The sequence below is a fragment of the Rhododendron vialii genome, chromosome 6a, assembly GCF_030253575.1.
Source record: "Rhododendron vialii isolate Sample 1 chromosome 6a, ASM3025357v1".
Taxonomy (NCBI): domain Eukaryota; kingdom Viridiplantae; phylum Streptophyta; class Magnoliopsida; order Ericales; family Ericaceae; genus Rhododendron; species Rhododendron vialii.
Window position 1 is genome coordinate 37,793,992 of NC_080562.1, and position 20,499 is coordinate 37,814,490.

Below are 20,499 nucleotides of genomic sequence, written 5' to 3' on the forward strand. Positions count from 1 at the left end.
AAAAAACACAAACCAAAAAAATTGAAATTGATAAACCGATAAACAAAAATATTTCTTACCCTTTTGTTTAGTTTACGATTTGCCTTGCACTAATTTTATACATGAAATTTTATTACTTTCTATCTGTACATAACGAAAGAGAAAAGAGAGTTGGGATAGGAAAAAGTTAGAAAGATTTCGCCTTGCTTCGGAGAGAGAGAGTGCTAAGGTTTCAAATATTACTTCCTTTTCTTATTTTAAAATCCGGCTCTTTTTTTTAGCAATGAAGTTTTATTACTTTCTATCTTTCCATAACAAAAGAGTTGGAATAGGAAAGGTTAGAGAATATTGAAAATAGGATTTTTCAATCCTATAACTCTTCTCAGCCATAGGATTTATGAGCAATAAGTTTGGGCCATTAGATTTATGTACATATGATTCAAATACTGAATTGTTTTATTATATAGATTTTGAGCATAGCTTTTGTAGGTTTCTAGATATTCATAGTCAATTTAGAATTTCCACCGCACGTATATCCAAAAAGAGGGTGTGTATTGTAGCTTGACCCTTTTTTTTCTTTTTTCTTTTGGCCGAAAGTCTATAAAAAGAAGCAGCCATTTTAGCGAAATTTATCTCTCCACTCATCTTCCATACTTGGCTCTGTGATCCAATGATACAAAGCCATACCATTTTGGCACTTCATTTCAAAGTCCATTGAGAAAGAGATAATTCTTTAGAAAGGTCTTAGCTAACCCCACCCCTACCCTAGAATTAGCTATTTCGGGTGGAAAAAATGACTTATAATTACTTCTCAAACCTTTTTTTCCCCTCAATGTAATGATTTAATAAGAACAATCAAGTAATTTGTCACATTACTCACTTTTATTCATCCTCTCTTATCTAACCTATATCAACTATTTCCCTTATAATATATCTACTTCTTATTCACCCAAAGCTTTGTTCACCCGACTAATGAGCCAGTCTCCAAAGACATCCACAAGGAGCCAAGGAGGGTACAAATACACATTGGCATTGACCTTAAGCCACCTCACCCTTCTCTCTCTATCTCCCTTTTTTTTTTTTTTGGTACACTGGAAAAGGATTTCTCTCTATCTCCTACTACTAAAACTCTGATCAATGTCTATCCTTCAATTCTTGGCTCTGTGATTCAACCGTTTGAGGCTCGATTTTGTTTGTTAGTAAATGAGTTAAGTTGGAACTCGAGTTTTAAACTCATTTGATAAATGAGACGAGTTAAGAGTTAGGAAGCTTCGACTCGTTTAGTCAACAAAAAGAGCTCAAACATCTCGATGTGAAAAATGAATTGAGCTCAAACATCTCGATGTGAAAAATGAATTGAGCTTAACTTCATAATTTAGGCTCGATCCAAACTCGAGCTTGACTGATTCTAAACAAACCCAACTTTAACATTTCAATGCTCGACTCGATTTGGCTGATACGAGTATTCAAGGCCATGCCATTTTGGCACTTTCGTATCTAAGTCTATTGCCACTTAGCTGGAATAGCTAAATCCCCTTCCACAATAATGTCTACAGAAACATTCCACGATTATACATCTATGCAATCATAACTATGAAGGAGAATTCAAGTTTTTTTTTTTCGAACCAAGGAGAATTCGAGGTTGGTGTATCTGTTTTTGAAATCCCATCATATTTGTTCCTAACCAAAACTGTTTTTTGTCCCACACGTTTTGTTAGTTTCGTATCTACGTCTGTCATGTTTGGACGGTTGGGATCGTCAACGGGTACCGTTACGTGGTGTATCACACGCATAATATTCCATCGACGATCCCAACCGTCCAACTGTGTTTTGAACGGTCTGGATTCTAAAGAGAAAAAAGAGAGGAGAGGGGGGCGTGAGGCGCATAGTTCTGAATACCGTTTCGGACAAAGTACCGATTTTTCTATTGGTACGGTACATACCGGTACCGGTCAGGTACCGGGTACCGTTTCGGATTTACTGCAACTACAATATATATAATAATTATATATAATTGTAATTCAAAAAAATCCTCCATATCATACAATTCATCATAAAATATCTCTAGTCCCACATTGCTTAGTTACAAAACTCTTTTCCACTTTAAATGACTTTGCACACTAGTGAACTTGTGAATGAGAACCCAATAAGAGGTCTCGCGCGCTCGGAAAAATGTGCCGTGGCTAGGGCTGTAAATGAACTGAACCATTCGCGAACTGTTCGAGGCTCGGTTCGATAAGAGCTCGTTCGAGTTCGATTCGTCTGCTAAACGAACTGAACCTGAACCTCAATTCTAGGCTCGTTTCGTAAATGAACCGAACCTGAGCCTAACGATATTCGGCTCGGTTAGGTTCGCGAACCTATACTTAAATTTAATTAATAATTCAATAGGGGTCTATTTGTAAATGTAAAAAATTTTAAGGTTGTATATATAATTCAATACTTATTTTTCTCTCACATTCTATATGATCAATGAGAGAGTTTGGGTTCGCTTGAGTTTAATGAGTTAAGCCGAATCAAACTTGAGTCTTGACGAGCTCAATTCGAGCTTAGATTCAGCTCGGCTCGATTCATTTGAGTTTAACGAGCCAAACTCGAGCCGAGATGTTCAAGTTCGAATAGAACCCGAGCCGAATCCAATCCGAACCCGAGCCAGACTAGTATCTTAACGAACCCAACCGAGCCGAATCCGAGCCTTGAAAAATTTTAACGAGCCGAACTCGAGCCAAGTGGTTCAGGCTCGAATCGAACTCGAGCCGAACCCGAGCCGAACTCATACCTTAACGAACCGAGCCTAACTTAACAGGGTTCAGCTCGATTCGGTTCGTTTACAACCCTAGCCGTGGCTGAAGACAATTTGGAAAAATTGATTCGAAAACCAATTAACCGGATGCGCGTCACGGGTTATTCGCGCGCAGAGGGGTGCAAATCACGGATTTGAGCCTTGCGAACGTAATATGATTAAGCCCACGTTTTGCTATAATTTTGAAAAACATTTTTTTATTTTACCGTGCAACCTGCTCGGCGCCCAAAAACTTCTCCTATAATGTAACTCGTGATTTCTGCACTTCGTTTCTAAATTACTAACAATTTGCGCGCACGCATCGCGTGTGCAAAAGCGGCTTTCTATACGCAATGGCAATGGCATTGACCTTACGTCCCCTCACCCTTCTCTCTCTCCCCTCTCCCGCAACTATAACTCTCACTCCCAATCGCCTACTACGGAGACCCACCCAGCTCTCCCACTCACTCTTCGCCTCTCGCTCCGGCAACAAGCACTCCTCCATTTCAGTCATGGCATCCGCTGCTCGAAAGGTTAGAACAAATTCTTTCCTCCCTATCAGTACCTAACTGTGATGAGTGATGATAATTGAGTTTTTTTTTTTTTTTTAAGTTTGATTTTTCGTGTTGTTGTTTCTGATTTATGGGTTTTTGGTTAGGTTTTGGTGCCGATTGCGAACGGGTCGGAGCCGATGGAGGCGGTTATATACATCGACGTGCTGCGGCGAGGCGGCGCCGACGTCACGGTGGCGTCCGTCGAGAAGCAGCTTGGCGTCGATGCTTGTCACGGCGTTAAGATTGTTGCCGATGCCCTGATATCTGAATGTGCTGATACCGTCTATGATCTTATCTCCCTTCCTGTACTCTCTCTCCCTCTAAAACTTGGTTTTACTCCAAAACCCTTGTGTCTTCCATTTTCAGTTGGCTGTTTTTGCTATTACCTTTTTGTATTCTAAGGGTTGGTTTCCACTATACTTTTTTGCTGCAAGCTAATAACAATAGTTAAGTTGTTTCTGCTACGAATGTCAAATCAGTTTATGTATGAAATGTGAGGAGGATGACTTGCTTAGATATCCGTGGAAACATAGGTTTTAGTCCATTTAGTTTAGTGGAAACCAACCCTAAGCACCCAATTGGTTGCCAAATAGGGCTGATAAACGAACCAAACTACTCAGAGTTTGAGCTCGTGTTTGTTTGTTGAAAACCCGTTTAAGATCGGTTTGTTACATGAGTGAGCCAAGCTTGAATATTTTTTTTTAAGCTCGTTAAGCTGTCAAACCAAGCTCAAGTGAGCTACTACTCGGATCTTTCAACTTATGATGTACAAAGCTCGTTCGAGATGACTTGTCTCATGAAAAGCTAAGCTTAGCTTATGATGTATAAAGCTCGTTCGAGATCGACTTGTCTCATAAAAAGCTAAGCTTGAACAAGTTTTGAAGCTCGTTAAATTTTCAAATCAAGTTTGAACAACCAACTACTTGACTCGGTCGGCTCGTTTATGACCCCTATTGTCAAATATGTTGATCTGTTCCTTTCATTAAAATCTCTTTGTTATGGGGTTCCCTCAATACAGCTTCTGCTGTTGTTTGTGATGTTTATGATAACAAACACAACCCTATATCCAACCCTCAGACTCAAACACATCACCTTAGAGCTTCTCTTGCCGTTACCCTATCTTTTACTCATATACCAAATTTGAGTAAAAACTCCTTAAAGCTAACTTCAACCCTTAAGACTCAACCCTATATACATTCGACTTTTACTTAACTTTGTAATAATATGAATATGGACTCAAACCTTTAGTCACATTTACGAAGCTATTTTGTGTCCCTTAAATTCTTAACTTTGCCCTTAAATGAAGTTTTTACGCAAATTTATTTTTCGATCTGAGTTTGTCTACTTGGGTGTTTTATATCAAATGAAGTTTTTACTCCAATTTTTAACCAAATTTGAGTAAATGCATGAGTAAAGGTTGGAGATGACCTTATTTGTTGCCCGGGCTGTACTTCTTTCGGGAATGTAGCCTTTCATAGTGTTCTTTAATATTGCTTTTTGATGATCAACAAAACATTCCACTGACCGAAAATTTTCTATGCTTTTACGGAATAGGGTGGAATGCCAGGTGCTGCCACTCTTAGAGATTGCAAGATTTTGGAAAGCATGGTGAATAAGCAGGCAGCAGATGGACGATTCTACTCTGCGGTTTGTGCAGCTCCTTGTGTGGCACTTGGGTCGTGGGGTTTGCTGAAGGGGAAGAAAGTAAGTTGAGCTAGGTTTTCTTAGTATTATGGATGCAACCTTTGCGGTGGTGATATATGATGATAATGATGATATTTATTCTTAACAAAACTATTGTTCTTGACAGGCAACTTGTTATCCATCTTTTATGGAGCAATTATCATCTTCTGCTATCACAGTTGAATCACGAGTCCAGCAAGATGGAAACGTCATAACAAGTCGTGGACCCGGGACCACGATGGAGTTAGCTGTAGCACTGGTTGAGCTATTATTTGGGAAAGATAAAGCTGATGAAGTGTCTGGACCACTGGTAATCCTATATATTCTTATTTCATTGCTCCTTGTGCTATTTCATAGAAAGCAAGGACCTGGATCTGGTATGATATCCATTATATTTAATTAACCACAAGATGACTAATTTTGTTTCATAATGCCACTGATGAAGTTCACTGCACAAAAACATGTTTCTGTTATTTATATTTGAGTGAGTAAACATCAAATGTGGAATCAGAGAAGGCAATATGCTGGCACAAAAGACAAAGAAGATGAATGTGTTCCATATATAGACTACATAGAGTGTTGGGTATATCTTCTGCTAGGAAAGTGCTCTGCATGTAGGGTGTACATATTTGCGGTTGCTCTTTGTATTGAGGGCCCATTGGAAAGTGGTTTAACCAAAGTGCTTGACCGTTTCCTGTTGAGGACATCTGATAATTCACAGCTACTAGAAGCACCTTTTAAGTAAAAGTGATGAAGAACAATTTATTTCATGTACTTCTGTTTTGTTTTAGATTCAAAAATGGCAGAAAACCAGTTGGCAATTCCAAAACGTAACATCAAAATCGTGTTGAACGAGAATTTAAATGTTGAGGCCCTTTGTGACCACCGACCAAGGATAATGATATGAAGTTTCGTATGAAACTTGGTGACCGAGATAATATCATAACTTTTGATTAGTTCCTGCTACACTTCTCAAAGATTCTCCAAGAGGACCTATATTGCGAACTACTTAGTACATTTATTGTTTAATCTTTTGAGAGTGTTACTTGCACGCCGTTAGTGCATTTAAAAACATCTAAAAGAACTATTGAAGGTCTAAGTAATAAAATTGCCCCTCTCTCTAATAGCTTAAGCTTTTAGATGAGTTGGTGGTTAACAATCTAATATGGTATCTTTTGGTAATATAATCTTTTACTTATAAAAAAAAAATTCTAATATGGTATCAGAGCAGGCAATAGATTCTGTGTTCGAATCTCATCGCCTACCTAATGTTAAAATATTTACATGTGTTTAGCTTGCTTATGGAGGAGAACCTAACTACACGTGAGGGGGCGTGTTGAAGGTATAAGTAATAAAGTTGCCCCTCTCTCTAACAGCTTAAGCTTTTAGATTAGTTAGTGGTTAGCAATCTAATGAGAACATAATAGATGCGTGGCCGACGCATTGTAAATTATACAACAGGTGATGCTGCCATAGGAAATGAAATTATCAGCGGATGTTTACAATGATGGCAAGAAATCAGATAGCAATTTTATGGTATGGGTCTATGGACGATGATAACATGGGCAAAATAAAATAAAATGATTAATTTGATCGTGTATTTTCCATATGTTATACGGTTAGAAAGTTTCATAGATATATAAATATTCCCATGTGCTTGTTGTTTCCTTAACCCACTTCTTCCAGATTTTCCATATTGACATGTCATCTGTCTATGCTAGATAGGATCATAGGCTGACTTAGTTGTGTAGATATTAACAATGCCATGTGCTTGTTTTTTAAACCCACTTCAAGGTTCACCCTATTGACATGACATCTGTGATCTGTCTTTGCTAGATAGGATCGTAGGCTGACCTATGGGCATAAGTGGTCATGACCACAAATCTGCTCACCAATTTGGATTCTTTACAGTATTTTTTCCATAGCAAAATAAGGGTAGGAGGGGGCAACCAACACATGGCAATCCTTCTTGGCCATAACTGCCTGAGCCCTTATGCGTTGGGAGCTGGACAAGTGGGCCCTAGGCAGGCCTACAAGAGGATCCTCAGTTGCTCCCTAGAGCTTGAAGCAAGCTCCACCGAGGTCATAGTGGCTAGAAGCAAGTGGTCTTGATAAGTAGCAGTTGCATACTGAAGTTTTCAGTTCGTGACATTGAAAGAACACTTGCTTGCTTACGGGATTTGAAGGATATACTGATCTTGGAAAACATGTTTTGAATTAAATTGCATTGGATACTTTTCGCTTCTCTTGTTTGTTTTCCACTGTTTAGTTGACTTGTGTGGAACTCTAGTCCTTGTTTGAGTCACTGAGCTTTGATCAACTTTAAGTTGTTTAAATCCTAGATAACTAATCTAATTCTGCTTGTTTTAATTGGACAGCTTTTTATCTCTCGAGACTAAAATCATCCACGTGATTTTGTCTTCGAAAATCTCTTAGTGGTTAATACATGATAGTTGGAGCACGCCTCTTCAAAAAATTGTTCTGCACATTATGGCTAACATTTTCCACAACTTGTTGTCTGATCTTTAGTGATTGAAAACGATGTCCTAGAGGAAGTAAGTTTGTCTGCCCAATTTTGAACTTTGATTCATACAGATAAATTCAGACAGACCTCCGTGTCATTAATACTCTTTTTTTCAGTATGATTCTCCTTAGCATAAGAAATATTGTGGCCCTTGAGTTGTTTTCCGTTTGTGTTCAGGTGATGCGTCCCAATCCTGGAGCTGACTATGTTGTGCACGAGCGAAATCCAATGGAGTGGACATTTGACACTTGCCCTAAGGTCAAGCTTCTCATCTTAGAGCTTGGTTTAACTACGTCTGTATGGTAATTGTTTATGAAATAACCTCATCATATGGCTGTTGTCCTGTCAATGCATTCAATATTTAGCAACTTCTTCTGCTTTCCATGATCAAATCGTAGTGGAAGAGCGAGTTGTTCTGGTTTGAGAAAGCTGCACAGCATTGGTTTGGTTGACAAGGAAATGGCTCCTTGCATTTACTTTCTGAATTACTAATGTTAGATTTTTAGTTACCTTTTAAATAGATCTTCACTCACTGTTCTTCTGTTCAGCCACTAAAATCTGGTCTGACTAATTACTGCTGCTGTATGTCCTCCAAATTGCGATAATTTTTATGCTAAAAAATTAGTGTATGCGTTTGCTTCCTTTCAGATTCTTGTCCCTGTTGCTGATGGCAGTGAAGAAATGGAAGCTACTAATATAATTGACGTTCTCCGACGGGCAAAAGCAGAAGTTGTGGTGGCCTCTGTGGAAGAAAAGCTTGAAATTGTTGCTACTCGGAATGTGAAACTAGTTGCAGATGTTTTCCTTGATGAGGCTCTCAATTCCTCGTATGACCTTGTTGTGTTGCCGGTTAGTTGGATTCAGTTTTTTTGTACATACCATCATTCGTGGACTCCTTGGCTTAACCAAATTCTGTATGTGATAGGGTGGACTTCGGGGGGCCCAAACATTCACTAAAACAGAGAAACTGGTAAACTTGCTAAAGAAGCAAAAGGAAGCGAATAGACCTTATGGAGCCATATGTGCATCCCCAGCTCATGTCTTGGAGCCTCATGGCTTACTCAAGGTATGAACTTATAATTTGTCGGCACGAATCATGCTAGTGGCTATACTACATGGGCTCTTCTACTTGTATAACGTACTAGTGTCAGACACTAGACCCCTCAAATAAGGGTATGAATCCGTGTCATACATATTCAGTTGGATTTTCTTCCCACAGGTTTGTTTTGTAGTCATACCATATAACATACATGGAACTCTTAGATTATGCATGAACATGCTCTATCCATTTACCCTTGGAAATAAAAGAAACCTACGAAGACAGATTTTTCCCCCCGGTATCCTAGTCCATGTAACATAGGCTACAAGTTCAATAAGACGTTCACTTTCCATTTGAGTTGTTCATGTACCAAAATTCCCTATCATCTCTCTTTAAAAGTTCCCGTGTGCTATCCTTTTCATATTTAGTTGTACTTTGTTAGTACATTACGTGTTGCGGTCTATGTCTAGGGTAAGAAGGCCACAGCTTTCCCTCCAATGTGCGACAGGCTGTCGGACCAGAGTGAAATTGAGAACAGGGTGGTGGTTGATGGCAATCTCATCACCAGCAGAGGGCCAGGAACTTCCAAGGAGTTTGGCCTGGCAATTGTGGAGAAGTTTTTCGGGCGCGAGAAAGCCCTAGAGCTTGCAAAGGCCATGATTGTTGTGAAACCATAGATCTCCTACACGGTGTGTTCCCTTCCCCTCCCCACTTCTACGAACTTGGTGCGGGGACTTATAGCTGAGGTCCATATCCTGGTAAGTTATTAAGTGTCTTGTATTGTCCTATAAATGAAGGAGTTAGAAGTTTGTGCATGAATGGAGGAGGTACGCATTTGGACTGCCTGGTTTCACCTTGTGATGGCATATGGTGTTTTTCAACTATTTGCTCGATATTGTCAAAACGTTGGTGTCAAGGTTTTGTAATGTAAGTCATAAAGCTCTCTTGTATGGCTATCTTTTTTCCTTGGATTGTTACATCTATGTTCTTTTCTTTGGATCACAAACAATTAAATTTCTGGGTGGACTTCTTCTGTCTTGGATTTTTACTTTTGGTGGTTTGAACTTTCTGATTGATATTTGAATTCCAATAATTCGCTGGTTATCCATCTAATATAATGGAACGGTATGACTGGAAGTGCCGTGATTCATTCTTGTTTTTTATCATCACAGTTAACATCATTGAAAATACATTGTTAGCGGAGCTTTCCCGCCTTAAAAAGGAAGCACTATGAGCAGTGGTGGGCGGAGCAGAAGCGAGAAAATGTTGGCTAGAGAAATGCAAACATTGGTGAGAAAGCAATGCCCGAAAACCCAAGGGCTTCACAAGGTGAATTGTAAGGCACGTCCCAACTCCCGTGGATTAACAGTTTACTATAAGGCTCCTCCGTTTGTTTGGGCATAAAATATTTTTCGGTATTTGATTGTGTAAAAAATGAGAAAAATTTTCTATCAATTAGATGAAAATATCTTACTCATCTTTCGTAAGTTATTTTTTGAATTGAACCCACTGCCTATTTCAATATTCTTAGATCTCTCCACCGATTAAGTCCCCCTCTTTATCTCTCTACACTATTTTGTCAATTTCTGAAAATATTTTCAAGTGCTAACCAAACACCAGAAAATAAAAGTTTGAAGTTTGTTTTCAAAAAAAATATTTTACGTTGTACAACATTTTCTATTGAAACAAATGGAGCTCAAGTGTTTTCGTAGTACCGCTACGTGGTGTTTTTTTCAAGACTCTCCACCATCGCATATTTACTTACGCAAGGCCATGATTAAGTGTGTGGTTTTACGGGAATGTGTTGGTGGGAAAGGGCTTTGGAACATCCCGTGACAATGCTCTAGATGCACTGAGTAATTATCTCTCAATAAGTTTGAAAATGTTTACCTTAGAAGATGCAGGATAACGTCTGCCTTTTCGGTTAAATATCCTGTTTATTCATATCCTGTTTATTCAAAAGCTTTACATACGCCGATCCTTAGAAGAACGGTTCTTTTATCCACAGCCAAACTCGCCAGTAGATAATGCAAATATAATGTACAAATTGTTAGAGCATCTCCAACTCACTCCTCTACTTTTGTTCACCAAATATAGCTTTTGTTGACTTACGCGGCATTTTGATGATTTACTACGTATTTTTTTTGTAATTTTTAAAATTGTGGCTCCGATCTACTCTTCAAATTTTATTAATTTGTTAGTAGTAGTAATTTTTAAAATCTTTTTGTTGTTGTACCCTTGAATGGATTGAACCTAAAAACTTTAAGTTTAGAATCATAAATACCATACACATACATACAATCACTTACCTATTAGGATTTTCAAACACTGTTATGATACATTTATTAAAGTCTAAAATCATCTAGAGGATATACGCGCGTAGCTATATTCTTATCCATCCAAAACCTTAAACCAAAGTGATGAAAGAATAGGCGAAGGTGATTAAAATCTAAGTCACATAATGCGCGTGCAGGTGTGGATGTGGGAGCGTGAGCGAGAACCTAAAAGCGTCCTTCAAAATTCCACCAAACGACTAGAATTTGCGAGTGCGATGATTGAAAGCGTGAGCGCAGAACGAGGATTAAATGAGAGAGCGAATGCCAATTTTCAAGAATTATGTGTGACTAAGATTAAGGTATAGGTGCAATTGGGAAAATTATCCAATGCATTGGCCCTGTTGGAAGAGCACGGCAACCAGACTTCGAGTTGGTTCTATGCAGTCGTCGGATCGTGAATCCGACGGTTAGGATCTCATCTCGACAACTAACGATCGAAAGCCATTCATTACCGAGATGAGCCCCGAGCCGTCAGATGCACGATCTGTCGACTCGGAGATACGCAACATGGTGCTGCGCTCACCACTGCACAGCAGCATCCCCCAATTCACTGCAACCCTAGGTCACAAGACTTTTTCTGTTTGCATTCACGACTCATTCTCATTCTTTCTTTCTTTTTGGTCAAGTGGAACATGACTCATTCTCATTCACATACTTGGTCACAAGACTTTTTCGATTTGTATGAAATATTGCACATACCACTGCACAGCACCATTCCTCAATTTCCTGCAACCCTAGGTCACAAGACTTTATCTGTTTGCATTCATGGCTCATTCTCATTCACATACTCGGCGGTAATGTGTGGTCTTTTACCAGACACCCCATGGCTGACTTTTCCTCCAAGTAGGTCGCAGTCAAAACTTATGTTCTTCTGTACCCACGTGGCTTTGACACAAATAATCTACCATCGACTTCCCTTCTCTCTCTTTCCCACTTCTCACGCTCATTCTTACAAGTTTTAACAGCAAATTAGAATGTGTTTCAAAAATATTTTTCACACTCAAACACTTGCTCACGCAGACGCATGCGAATTATAACGTGGGTTATGACCCCGACATAGGCACGAAAGTGAAAAGAGATTAGTCATTCCATTCAGGGACATCACCAATATAAATGAGAGCGCATGAAAAAAAAAATAGTCAATGGTAATGTTTATTTGAAATCTAACCCCACTCTACTAATTTTCCGTGCGTGCAATAGGGCAGTTTTTTTAGTGACTTGTTCTTGAACCTTACTATATCTCATTATGGCTACTGGTTCCAAGAACTTAATTATACGTGGTGCACAAAAATCACATCTGTAGAAGTGCGAGACTATCATATCATATTTAATTCAACGTCTTACTTTAAATAGTATTATTCATTAGAGTTGCTAAATAATACTTACGTCAAATTTCATAACACATTAAACAAATAAATCCCTTTCTCACCTTTCAAGAAGAGACAAATTAATATTATAATGCATTGAACGAAGAAAACAAATATAGGGCATATATTAATATTCAAATATACTTGATAAAGCATATGTTAAATGAAACAAATAAATTTTTTATTGTTAAAAATTATATATTAATATTTAAATATTATAACACATTGAATGAAGAAAACAAATCTATGTTATTAGAGCATATATTAATATTCAAATATTTGTTATAACGCATGTGTCAAATGAAAGAAATAATTTTTTTTTATTGTTGGAAGTATATATTAATATTTAAATATTTTGCGTGTTGCGATTTTCGTGCATAGCACGGATTTGCTGCTAGTATATTAATATTCAAATGTACGTTATAACACATGTGTTAAATGAAAAATATATATTTTTATTGTCGAAAGTATATATTAGTAATGTTTAAAAATTTTGCGTGTTGCGATTTCCACGGGTTTGCTGCTAGTTTTAATAGATTAGAATGTGTTTAAAAAAAAACTTTTTTACCCTCAAAACTCTCTTGCTCAAGCAGACGCATGCGAATTAGTATGACGTAAGCTGTGGCCCCAACATGAATACGAAGGTGAAGAGAAGAGAGAAGAGAGGAGATTAGTCATTCCGTGAACTGTAGGTAACTGGGGCTATTGATTTCAGATGGATTTCCGCGATTCACCCTCTTTCTCCGTACCTACCTGGTACGACAAACCGTTCCCACCGAACTTACAACTCCATCAGTTATGGAGTAGTTAATTTTCTCCTTTAACAATTTTGGAAAAGTCTTCTTCGTCGTCTCCTGTGACTGACAAGACCTTTCCATTCTCTCACTAAAACCTCTCCCTCCCTCTCTCTCTCTCTCTGGGTTTATTCAGCTGGAATTGCCTACGCCCTACGGCACAAAAGAGGTGAGCTTCGCATCTGGCCATCTGGGTTTTCTGAATCCTAGTTGTATTTTGTGCAGTTTTACGGGGGGGTTTTTTCTTAATTTTCTCTCTTGTAAGCAAGCGGTTAAATTTACTATTTTTCACACAGAGATAGAGCGGAATACTAAAACAAATAACCCATACAAGTCAAGAAAGAACACTCTCAGCCTTCTCACAACCCGAGAGGAAATAGGCTTTCATTTGGTCCGTACTTAGCTTGACAGAGATTCTAATTGCTTTCTCTCTTGCATTTACAGATCTTGTTCTTCTCTATAGCGGGTAATAATTTAATTGGGTATTTGGAAGTTTTCGTGTTTTAGATCATATATACTGCTTGTGTGTTCGTTTGCTTGATCAAATCTTTTTATTGCTTCAAGTAGATTGCAAAGGACCCACATGAAAGTTCAACCCGTTACCAATATTTCACTCAAGCTTCTGAATACCGTTATGCTTTGAATACCGTTATGCTTAGAGTATTGATTTTCCTACTGGTACGGTACAATTATGGGCATGTTATTGAATAGTACTCAGAGTTGGAACCTAAGACCCCGTTCGTTTTTGAATTTTGGATTTATAGATAATGAGTATGGAGAGAAATAGAGTAATGATTGAAAATAGGGGTAATGATTTGAGAGAGATAGAGAGAAATAAGATAATTATTAGAATCCAAAATTCAAAACACCAAAACAAACGGGTCCAAAGAGTCTGGTACTGTCCGGTATTGCCGGTACCAACCGGTATTTGAGCCAAAACGGAATTGGAGGTGTAGGGTATCGGATTTGGTCAATACCGGTACGGTACGGGATTCAAAACCTTGGTTTCACTTATTTAGGATCAAAGTATAATAGTTTATTGAGTTAATCAATTGGAGTCCCGGTAAGTGTAGTTCAGATTAATAATGGAAATTTGAGGGGCAAGATTATGGCCTGATTTCTCCACTGTGCTCACCAGTTTTGTTTTATTTGGGTATTTTTAGCTGAGCCAATTCACTTTGTTGCTATTTTTGAGTATTTCCTTCTTAGACAGATTCTTCTTTCTAAGTACCTCGACACAATATATGAGATTAACTTGTACACACGAATTCAATATTTCAATTGAGTGTAACACCTACTATCTGAGAAAAATAATGTGTCTAAATAGTGCCTAGTAACCGGCATTGACATTGTTGAGCGAAACAAAAACTGTCCTGTGAGGTTGTTTCTTCTCACCTCAACAACAATTCTCTACTTTCGATTGTACGATGTCTCTTTGTCTCTCTCTTCTTTAGTTTTAGACATCTACTATCTTTCTCTACTCCTGCTTTGTTATTGCAGAGCATGTACATTCTCATGTTATGATCTAAATAATTCCTCGGTATACGAGAAAATATGAATTCCTCCTTATGAACTTTTTCATGCTCCTTAAACTGTATGATTGTTTCAATACTGAATAAACATGTTCTCATGGGTAGATGCTGGGGGATACCTTCTAGACAATCTAATATTTTCACGCAATATCATGACCAACCTTGTATTTGAGTTCCTTATGCTTGCAGCTGAATAAAGGGTTACCAAGCCAAAATCAATTAACTGACAGAAGTATTGGCAAAGGAATAGTTTGTAAAATCAGCTGTTACCATTGTAAATAGAACAATGGACATTATGCAGCCCTGAATATTCTGGATTTTTTTTCCTGTTATATTAGTTTAAGACATGTGGTATTGGTTGCATTAAGGTTGCTTAATTAGTGTGTATTCAAATGATGACATGCCTCTGTTGAACAGTTCAATTTGGCAGGACGTTCATATGACCTGGGGTTACCAAGGACATATACCAGAAGGTGTAATGAGTTGTTTTTCTAACTGTTTTGGAAAGGATGCTTCCCCACCTAAGCACACAATTGACATTGATGAAGGTAAATGTCCAAACATGCTTTAATATGAATGTTCTGCTTTTTAAGTAGTACATTTTGTTCTTTTTTGACTATCTTCGTGGATGCACATTATGTTGGGAGAAATGTAGATGCCTAATCACAAGTTTCTGATATCTTGGCAACTTGCATACTACCATATAGCGTTTCTTATAAAAGCTTCTGACAAGGTTCCATATGACTCAGAGATTTCAGGCATCCAAAATGTTAAACTGTACACTTACAGAGAATTGAGTATTGCCACCGGGGGTTTTAGTCCAGCAAACAAAGTTGGGGAGGGTGGTTTCGGTTCCGTGTACAAGGTAACTGCATATTACATGATACTTGTTCACGACTTCACGCTTCACACCCATATCAATTCTTGGCTCATTGATGGTACACGGTATGATAATGGGCAGGGAAGGCTCAAAGATGGAACTATGGTCGCAATAAAGAAACTTTCTGCTGAATCAAGGCAAGGGCTTCATGAATTTATGACAGAGATAATTGTGATATCAGATATAGAGCATGAAAACTTGGTTAAGTTGGATGGTTGTTGCGTGGAAGGTAGCCATCGAATTTTGGTCTATGGCTATCTTGAAAATAATAGCCTGGCCCAAACCCTTCTAGGTGATTCAAAGCTTGTTTTTCTATGAACAATCTACTCTCTCCGTCCCAGTTTATTTGTTCATTTTTACCATTCGGGACGCCTCAAAAGGTCCTCCATGTTTATTATTTATTCATTTTGAGATGACGTTGAAAGCTTTTTTTGCAAGAATTGGAAGTGATTTTTCTAGTTGTGGAAAATTTTGAAAAGGAAGTATCTATAAAAATGCATTATTTGTTAATCAACATTCACTGGACACAATTGTCAAGCATGGACAAACAAATGGATCGGAGGGAGTTGCCAATTTATTGCTAAGTGATTAATTTACAAGTGTTTACTTTTAGGCAGAGGGGGCAGTGGGATTCAATTTAACTGGAAAACACGGTCTACAATATGCATTGGCGTTGCACGGGGGCTTGCATTCCTTCACGAGGAACTTAGGCCACATATTGTTCATAGAGACATCAAAGCAAGCAATGTTCTTCTTGACAAGGACCTAACGCCCAAGATCTCGGATTTTGGTCTCGCAAAGCTTTTCCCAGAGCAGGTGACTCATATCAGCACACGTGTTGCAGGAACACTGTAAGTTCACGAGTTCCTGTTCTGCCATCTTCATTGTGTAAATTCCAATTCTACTATCTTCAGTCATAAAAGATAATCTACTGAATTTTCGGTATGATCATTCATCATTTTCACTTGTTATGGGCCTGTGAGAATCATGATAAAGCAACAATAGGTCATTGCTTGCCTTCAAAAGCATTTTAATAAACGGTGTGCAGATAGATTGTGTGTTCCGGCAAGCTTTCATATAAGAGGCATACTTCAAGAGACAAAAGGGTTGGCTTATTTGAACCATCTCTAACCTTGATTGTTTGAGTTTGTATAAGTATGTTAGGTAAGTGTGGTACTCGTGCCTAGTCCATGCATAATTGGCGAATTGTTCTTCAGTCTGAGGTTTAAAGTTTCAGTCGTTTGTCGCATCTTTCTGTATGATAAAGCAACAATAGGTTATTGCTTCAAAAGCACTTTAATGAATGGTGTGCAGACTGCAGATAGATTGTGTGTTCCATTTCCAATAAAAAATAAAAAAAAGATTGTGTGTTCCAGCAGGCTTTCATATAAGAGGCACACTTCAAGAGACAAAAGGGTTAGCTTATTTGAACCATCTCTAACCTTGTTTATTTGAGTTTGTGTAAGTATGTTAGGTAAGTGTGGTACTCATGCCTAATCCATGCATAATTGGCGAATCGTTCTTCAGTCTGAGGTTTAAAGTTTCAGTTGTTTGTCGCATTTTTGGTTAAACCATTCCCAATACAGTAGTAACAGGTGGATAGTTGGTAATCTATGTTTCTTTCTGGTTCATGTAGAGGTTATTTGGCCCCAGAGTACGCTATACGAGGTCAACTGACAAGGAAAGCAGATATTTACAGTTTTGGTGTTCTTCTCCTGGAAATTGTTTGTGGGAGATGCAACAACAACACGCGACTTCCTATTGAGGAACAATATCTTCTTGAATGGGTATGAAGATCTTGAGTCCTCACCCTTTTATATGTGAACTTAGCCTTAACTTATGTGTAAGATTGATGAGGAGGAAAGTTTTGCATGTGAACATTGCCATATACAGAAATCTAAAGGATGGGAACAATGGTATAATATGTGGAAGATTGTAGGATTGAAACATCATCTGTTTGCACGCTGTTATTTAACTTCTGCGAAAACTCATAAGCATCTTGACCTCCCCATTTGCTTATGGTTCCAATTCTTTTGTTTGGCATGCATTATACAATCGAAGTCAGTTGATTGCTTGGAAATGAGGGATTACTTTTCAATCATATGGTCATCATTGGAGAATTACTTGGTGATGTTGTTCTTGACATGAAAATGAATGCACCCGAGAAAAGGTGACAATTTTGGCGGATGCACGTGTATTGAAGACGAAAAATAAAAAAGTCATAGTGCTGTTTAGGTTGGACTTATCCAAAAAAAAAAAAAAAAGAAGAAGAAAGAATGCTGTTTTGGTTGGAGACAAAAGGCATATATATTCCCTAGTAACAAAATTCTTGTCTTCTGTCCAAAATAAACTGTCCTCTGAATTTTTAGGGAAGCCTTATTAGTTTTCATGAAACCTTTTTAGGTGTGGGAATTGTATGAGCGGGGGGAGCTTCCGCAGTTGGTTGACAAAACATTGGAAGGGGACTATGATGTGGATGAAGCTTGCAAATTCTTCAAAATTGGTCTTCTTTGCACCCAAGATATGGCAAAGATCCGGCCATCCATGTCTGAAGTGGTGAAAATGCTGACGGGCGAGATGCATGTGGATGATGAGAAGATCTCAAAACCAGGCCTAATTTCTGAGCTAATGGGACTCAAACGTAAAAAGGATTCATCAGACCTGATATCCGGAGAAACCAAGAAGGTGGATGACTCATCATCAGGGAGCAGGGACTTTACATGTGCAACCATGACTTTCACGTCAATCTCTGCCCGAAGTAATTGAGTTGTAAAAGAGGAAGAGATGTATTTTTTTCTTCTTCTTCTGGTTGCATTTGTGAATTGGATATGTAGGTTTTGAATCTATGGTCTGTCAAAAGCAATTATCTTTTGCGTATGTTATAGAGTCTTGACTACCTTTGAGTTTACGAAGCCAGTTCAAGAATATCATGACTGTGGCTTCTATTCGACATGGGGCATCCGAACACTTCTTCACTGTCCTTCTCTGGATCCACCGACAAATCAAATGAGTTCACAATGACGTGCCATCAAGATCTTCACTGCCAGATACAGGGATGCTTGGTTTCAGACATTATATACTGGTGAAAAGGAACTTTTCATTGCTAATAAGGCATGTACGCTTCTTTCTTACCTCTTTTTTCCGTCTGAATTTTGAGATATTGTGAAGGCAACAGTATATAGTATATAGTAAAATTCTTTTGCGCGTATCCGTATTTGCTCATTTCTACACCATACTTGCCACTTTCTTACCCCTATTCATCATTTACTAATCACTCCTTCAAGAGTTCCTTTACATCAGTGCAACGCAGGATTTATGTTTGACCAGGGTTGTACCATGTTTTTTGTCTTAGAAAGTGTCTGTTCCGCGTCTGCAGCTCATTTGAAGATCCAGTTAAGCTTCAAATTGGCTTGACTTACCGCGTTTCTCAACGGTAGCCACAAAACCACATGTTCTGATTCGAATCTCTGAGGCAGATTCATTTGATCATTTGTAATTTTGTGCAGGTGAAATCTGGTGGTGCCTTCAAATTTTATGCAACCTATTTCTCTCGTCATGGATTTGCTTTCATGATTTTGCAATACTTCAAAATAAGAAGAAACCATAGTTTATTTCAAATACACTGGAAACAAATCATTTGATGCGCGTAAGCAAGTCCAGAAATCTGGATTATGAAAAATAGAAGAAAAAATTCACGCTTTAACCGAGGAAACTTTAGCCTCTCTATGTCATCTCCTCATTGCTTAGCTAACCACAGCTCGGTCAGCTACCCTTCCTCTTTAGCCTCTCTATGTCATCTCCTCATTGCTTAGCTAACCACAGCTCGGTCAGCTACCCGTTGCTACGTCGTCTCCAATTCTTATTCGTTACATAGTGTCGCATTTTTCGTATTTGAGCGATTTGAGATAAAGAATAGGTGAGTCTTCGAATCCATCAAGATATCACCATCCCCTTGGTTTGTGAGAAACTATGAGATAAGAATGGGGAGCCCTTTTTCACCAAATTTCACTAGTTTTGGTGAGTAAGGGGAACGGGGCAATCAAAATATTTCATTTTGATACTTCTCTTTCTATTTCTCTCTAAATTATCCAATCCAAACGAGTGATTTGGAGAGAGACTCTAATTCTTTTTTTTCTTTTGTCACCAAATCACTCAATTCAAAGGGGCTGTAAAAGCACGTTTGGAACTTGAGAACCAATGAGAAAAAGAGAGGAGAAAAATGTGATGAAAATTGATAAAAGCAAACAGAATGTTTTATGTGCTGAGAGCATTTGGATGATGAGGAAAAATGAAAAGAAATTGTATTTTCCAAATTCCTTCCCTCGTGCTGATCGGGAATAAAAGTTCCTCGTCGAGTAATTATTCAGTGGTCCGCATTGCCCCTACAATTTTCTCCACCACAAATTTATAATTAATTCATTAACACGTGTCCGATTTTGTTCGCCCTCACTAAATAAGGGTGAAATTAATCCAAAGAGCCCTGGCATCCGCGTTCCATAATCACAATGGGTTGTTGTAAGATTTTAAGCTTAGAGAGTGGGGAAAAAAAAAAAACACTTGTGTTCTTTTTCTTACATTGTAGGACTTTAGTCACATAATCCTTCAAAATGTCTTGCGCTCCTGCTCTCAATTCTCACTCTCGCGCCGATCAAACAAAAAATTTATCACTCTCGCAAACTTTCATAGGTTGGGCTGTGTTTGTTGCAATGAACAGCTCGAATTTTAATCCGAGCAATGAACAACTCGAATCAATAAGAGCAATTACGTTAACGTTGCCCGAGCTTTGTCATGAGCAGCCTTAACCATCAAATCTCGCACATATCTTTTTGGCGTTTTATGCTAATTATGGTTAGACTCAATCAGACCTACAAGTAAGAAAAAACCAATTAAGAGACTTAATAACTTACCAGGATTCAAGTCCTATTTTTATTCGTCCTCACTAAATTGGACCATTGGGAGCACAATAGTATATTAGCATCTGACTTCCTTAGGTTCCTCCAAGTACTCACATAAGCTCTGATGACGCCTC

At 38.3% G+C, this 20,499-nt stretch overlaps 2 protein-coding genes across 5 annotated transcripts; both read left to right on the top strand.

The window, feature by feature from the left end:
- The first annotated feature begins 3,048 nt into the window (after window positions 1–3,048).
- Window positions 3,049–9,595, top strand: LOC131331538 (protein DJ-1 homolog A). The gene is made up of 8 exons (XM_058365545.1): window positions 3,049–3,294; window positions 3,420–3,620; window positions 4,870–5,019; window positions 5,126–5,308; window positions 7,700–7,780; window positions 8,171–8,371; window positions 8,448–8,588; window positions 9,032–9,595. Exons 1-8 carry the CDS (start codon window positions 3,115–3,117, stop codon window positions 9,236–9,238), a joined length of 1,344 nt encoding a protein of 447 aa, XP_058221528.1. The 5' UTR covers window positions 3,049–3,114; the 3' UTR covers window positions 9,239–9,595.
- A 3,332-nt stretch (window positions 9,596–12,927) lies between these two features.
- On the top strand, window positions 12,928–18,681 carry LOC131331539 (cold-responsive protein kinase 1-like). 4 transcript variants are annotated; one of them, XM_058365548.1, is made up of 8 exons: window positions 13,101–13,227; window positions 13,355–13,449; window positions 15,008–15,138; window positions 15,340–15,455; window positions 15,552–15,762; window positions 16,084–16,321; window positions 17,107–17,257; window positions 17,874–18,681. In XM_058365548.1, the coding sequence occupies exons 3-8, from the start codon at window positions 15,030–15,032 to the stop codon at window positions 18,234–18,236; spliced, it is 1,188 nt and encodes a 395-aa protein (XP_058221531.1). In that variant the 5' UTR covers window positions 13,101–13,227; window positions 13,355–13,449; window positions 15,008–15,029; the 3' UTR covers window positions 18,237–18,681. The 4 variants fall into 4 exon arrangements, with proteins under 4 accessions (XP_058221530.1, XP_058221532.1, XP_058221531.1 ...); XM_058365547.1 differs by lacking the exon at window positions 13,355–13,449 and having other exon boundaries at window positions 12,928–13,227; XM_058365549.1 differs by lacking the exon at window positions 13,355–13,449 and having other exon boundaries at window positions 12,941–13,227; window positions 15,021–15,138.
- Window positions 18,682–20,499: the final 1,818 nt, after the last annotated feature.

Bases quoted from the DNA above. Each gene is read 5' to 3' on its own strand.
- LOC131331539 (XM_058365547.1), top strand. From the start codon at position 15,030: ATGACCTGGGGTTACCAAGGACATATACCAGAAGGTGTAATGAGTTGT. The intron at 15,139-15,339 runs GTAAATGTCCAA...CATATGACTCAG, and splicing joins CACAATTGACATTGATGAAG to AGATTTCAGGCATCCAAAAT. The intron at 17,258-17,873 runs GTATGAAGATCT...AAACCTTTTTAG, and splicing joins AACAATATCTTCTTGAATGG to GTGTGGGAATTGTATGAGCG.
- LOC131331538 (XM_058365545.1), top strand. From the start codon at position 3,115: ATGGCAATGGCATTGACCTTACGTCCCCTCACCCTTCTCTCTCTCCCC. The intron at 5,309-7,699 runs GTAATCCTATAT...GTTTGTGTTCAG, and splicing joins ATGAAGTGTCTGGACCACTG to GTGATGCGTCCCAATCCTGG. The intron at 8,372-8,447 runs GTTAGTTGGATT...TGTATGTGATAG, and splicing joins ATGACCTTGTTGTGTTGCCG to GGTGGACTTCGGGGGGCCCA.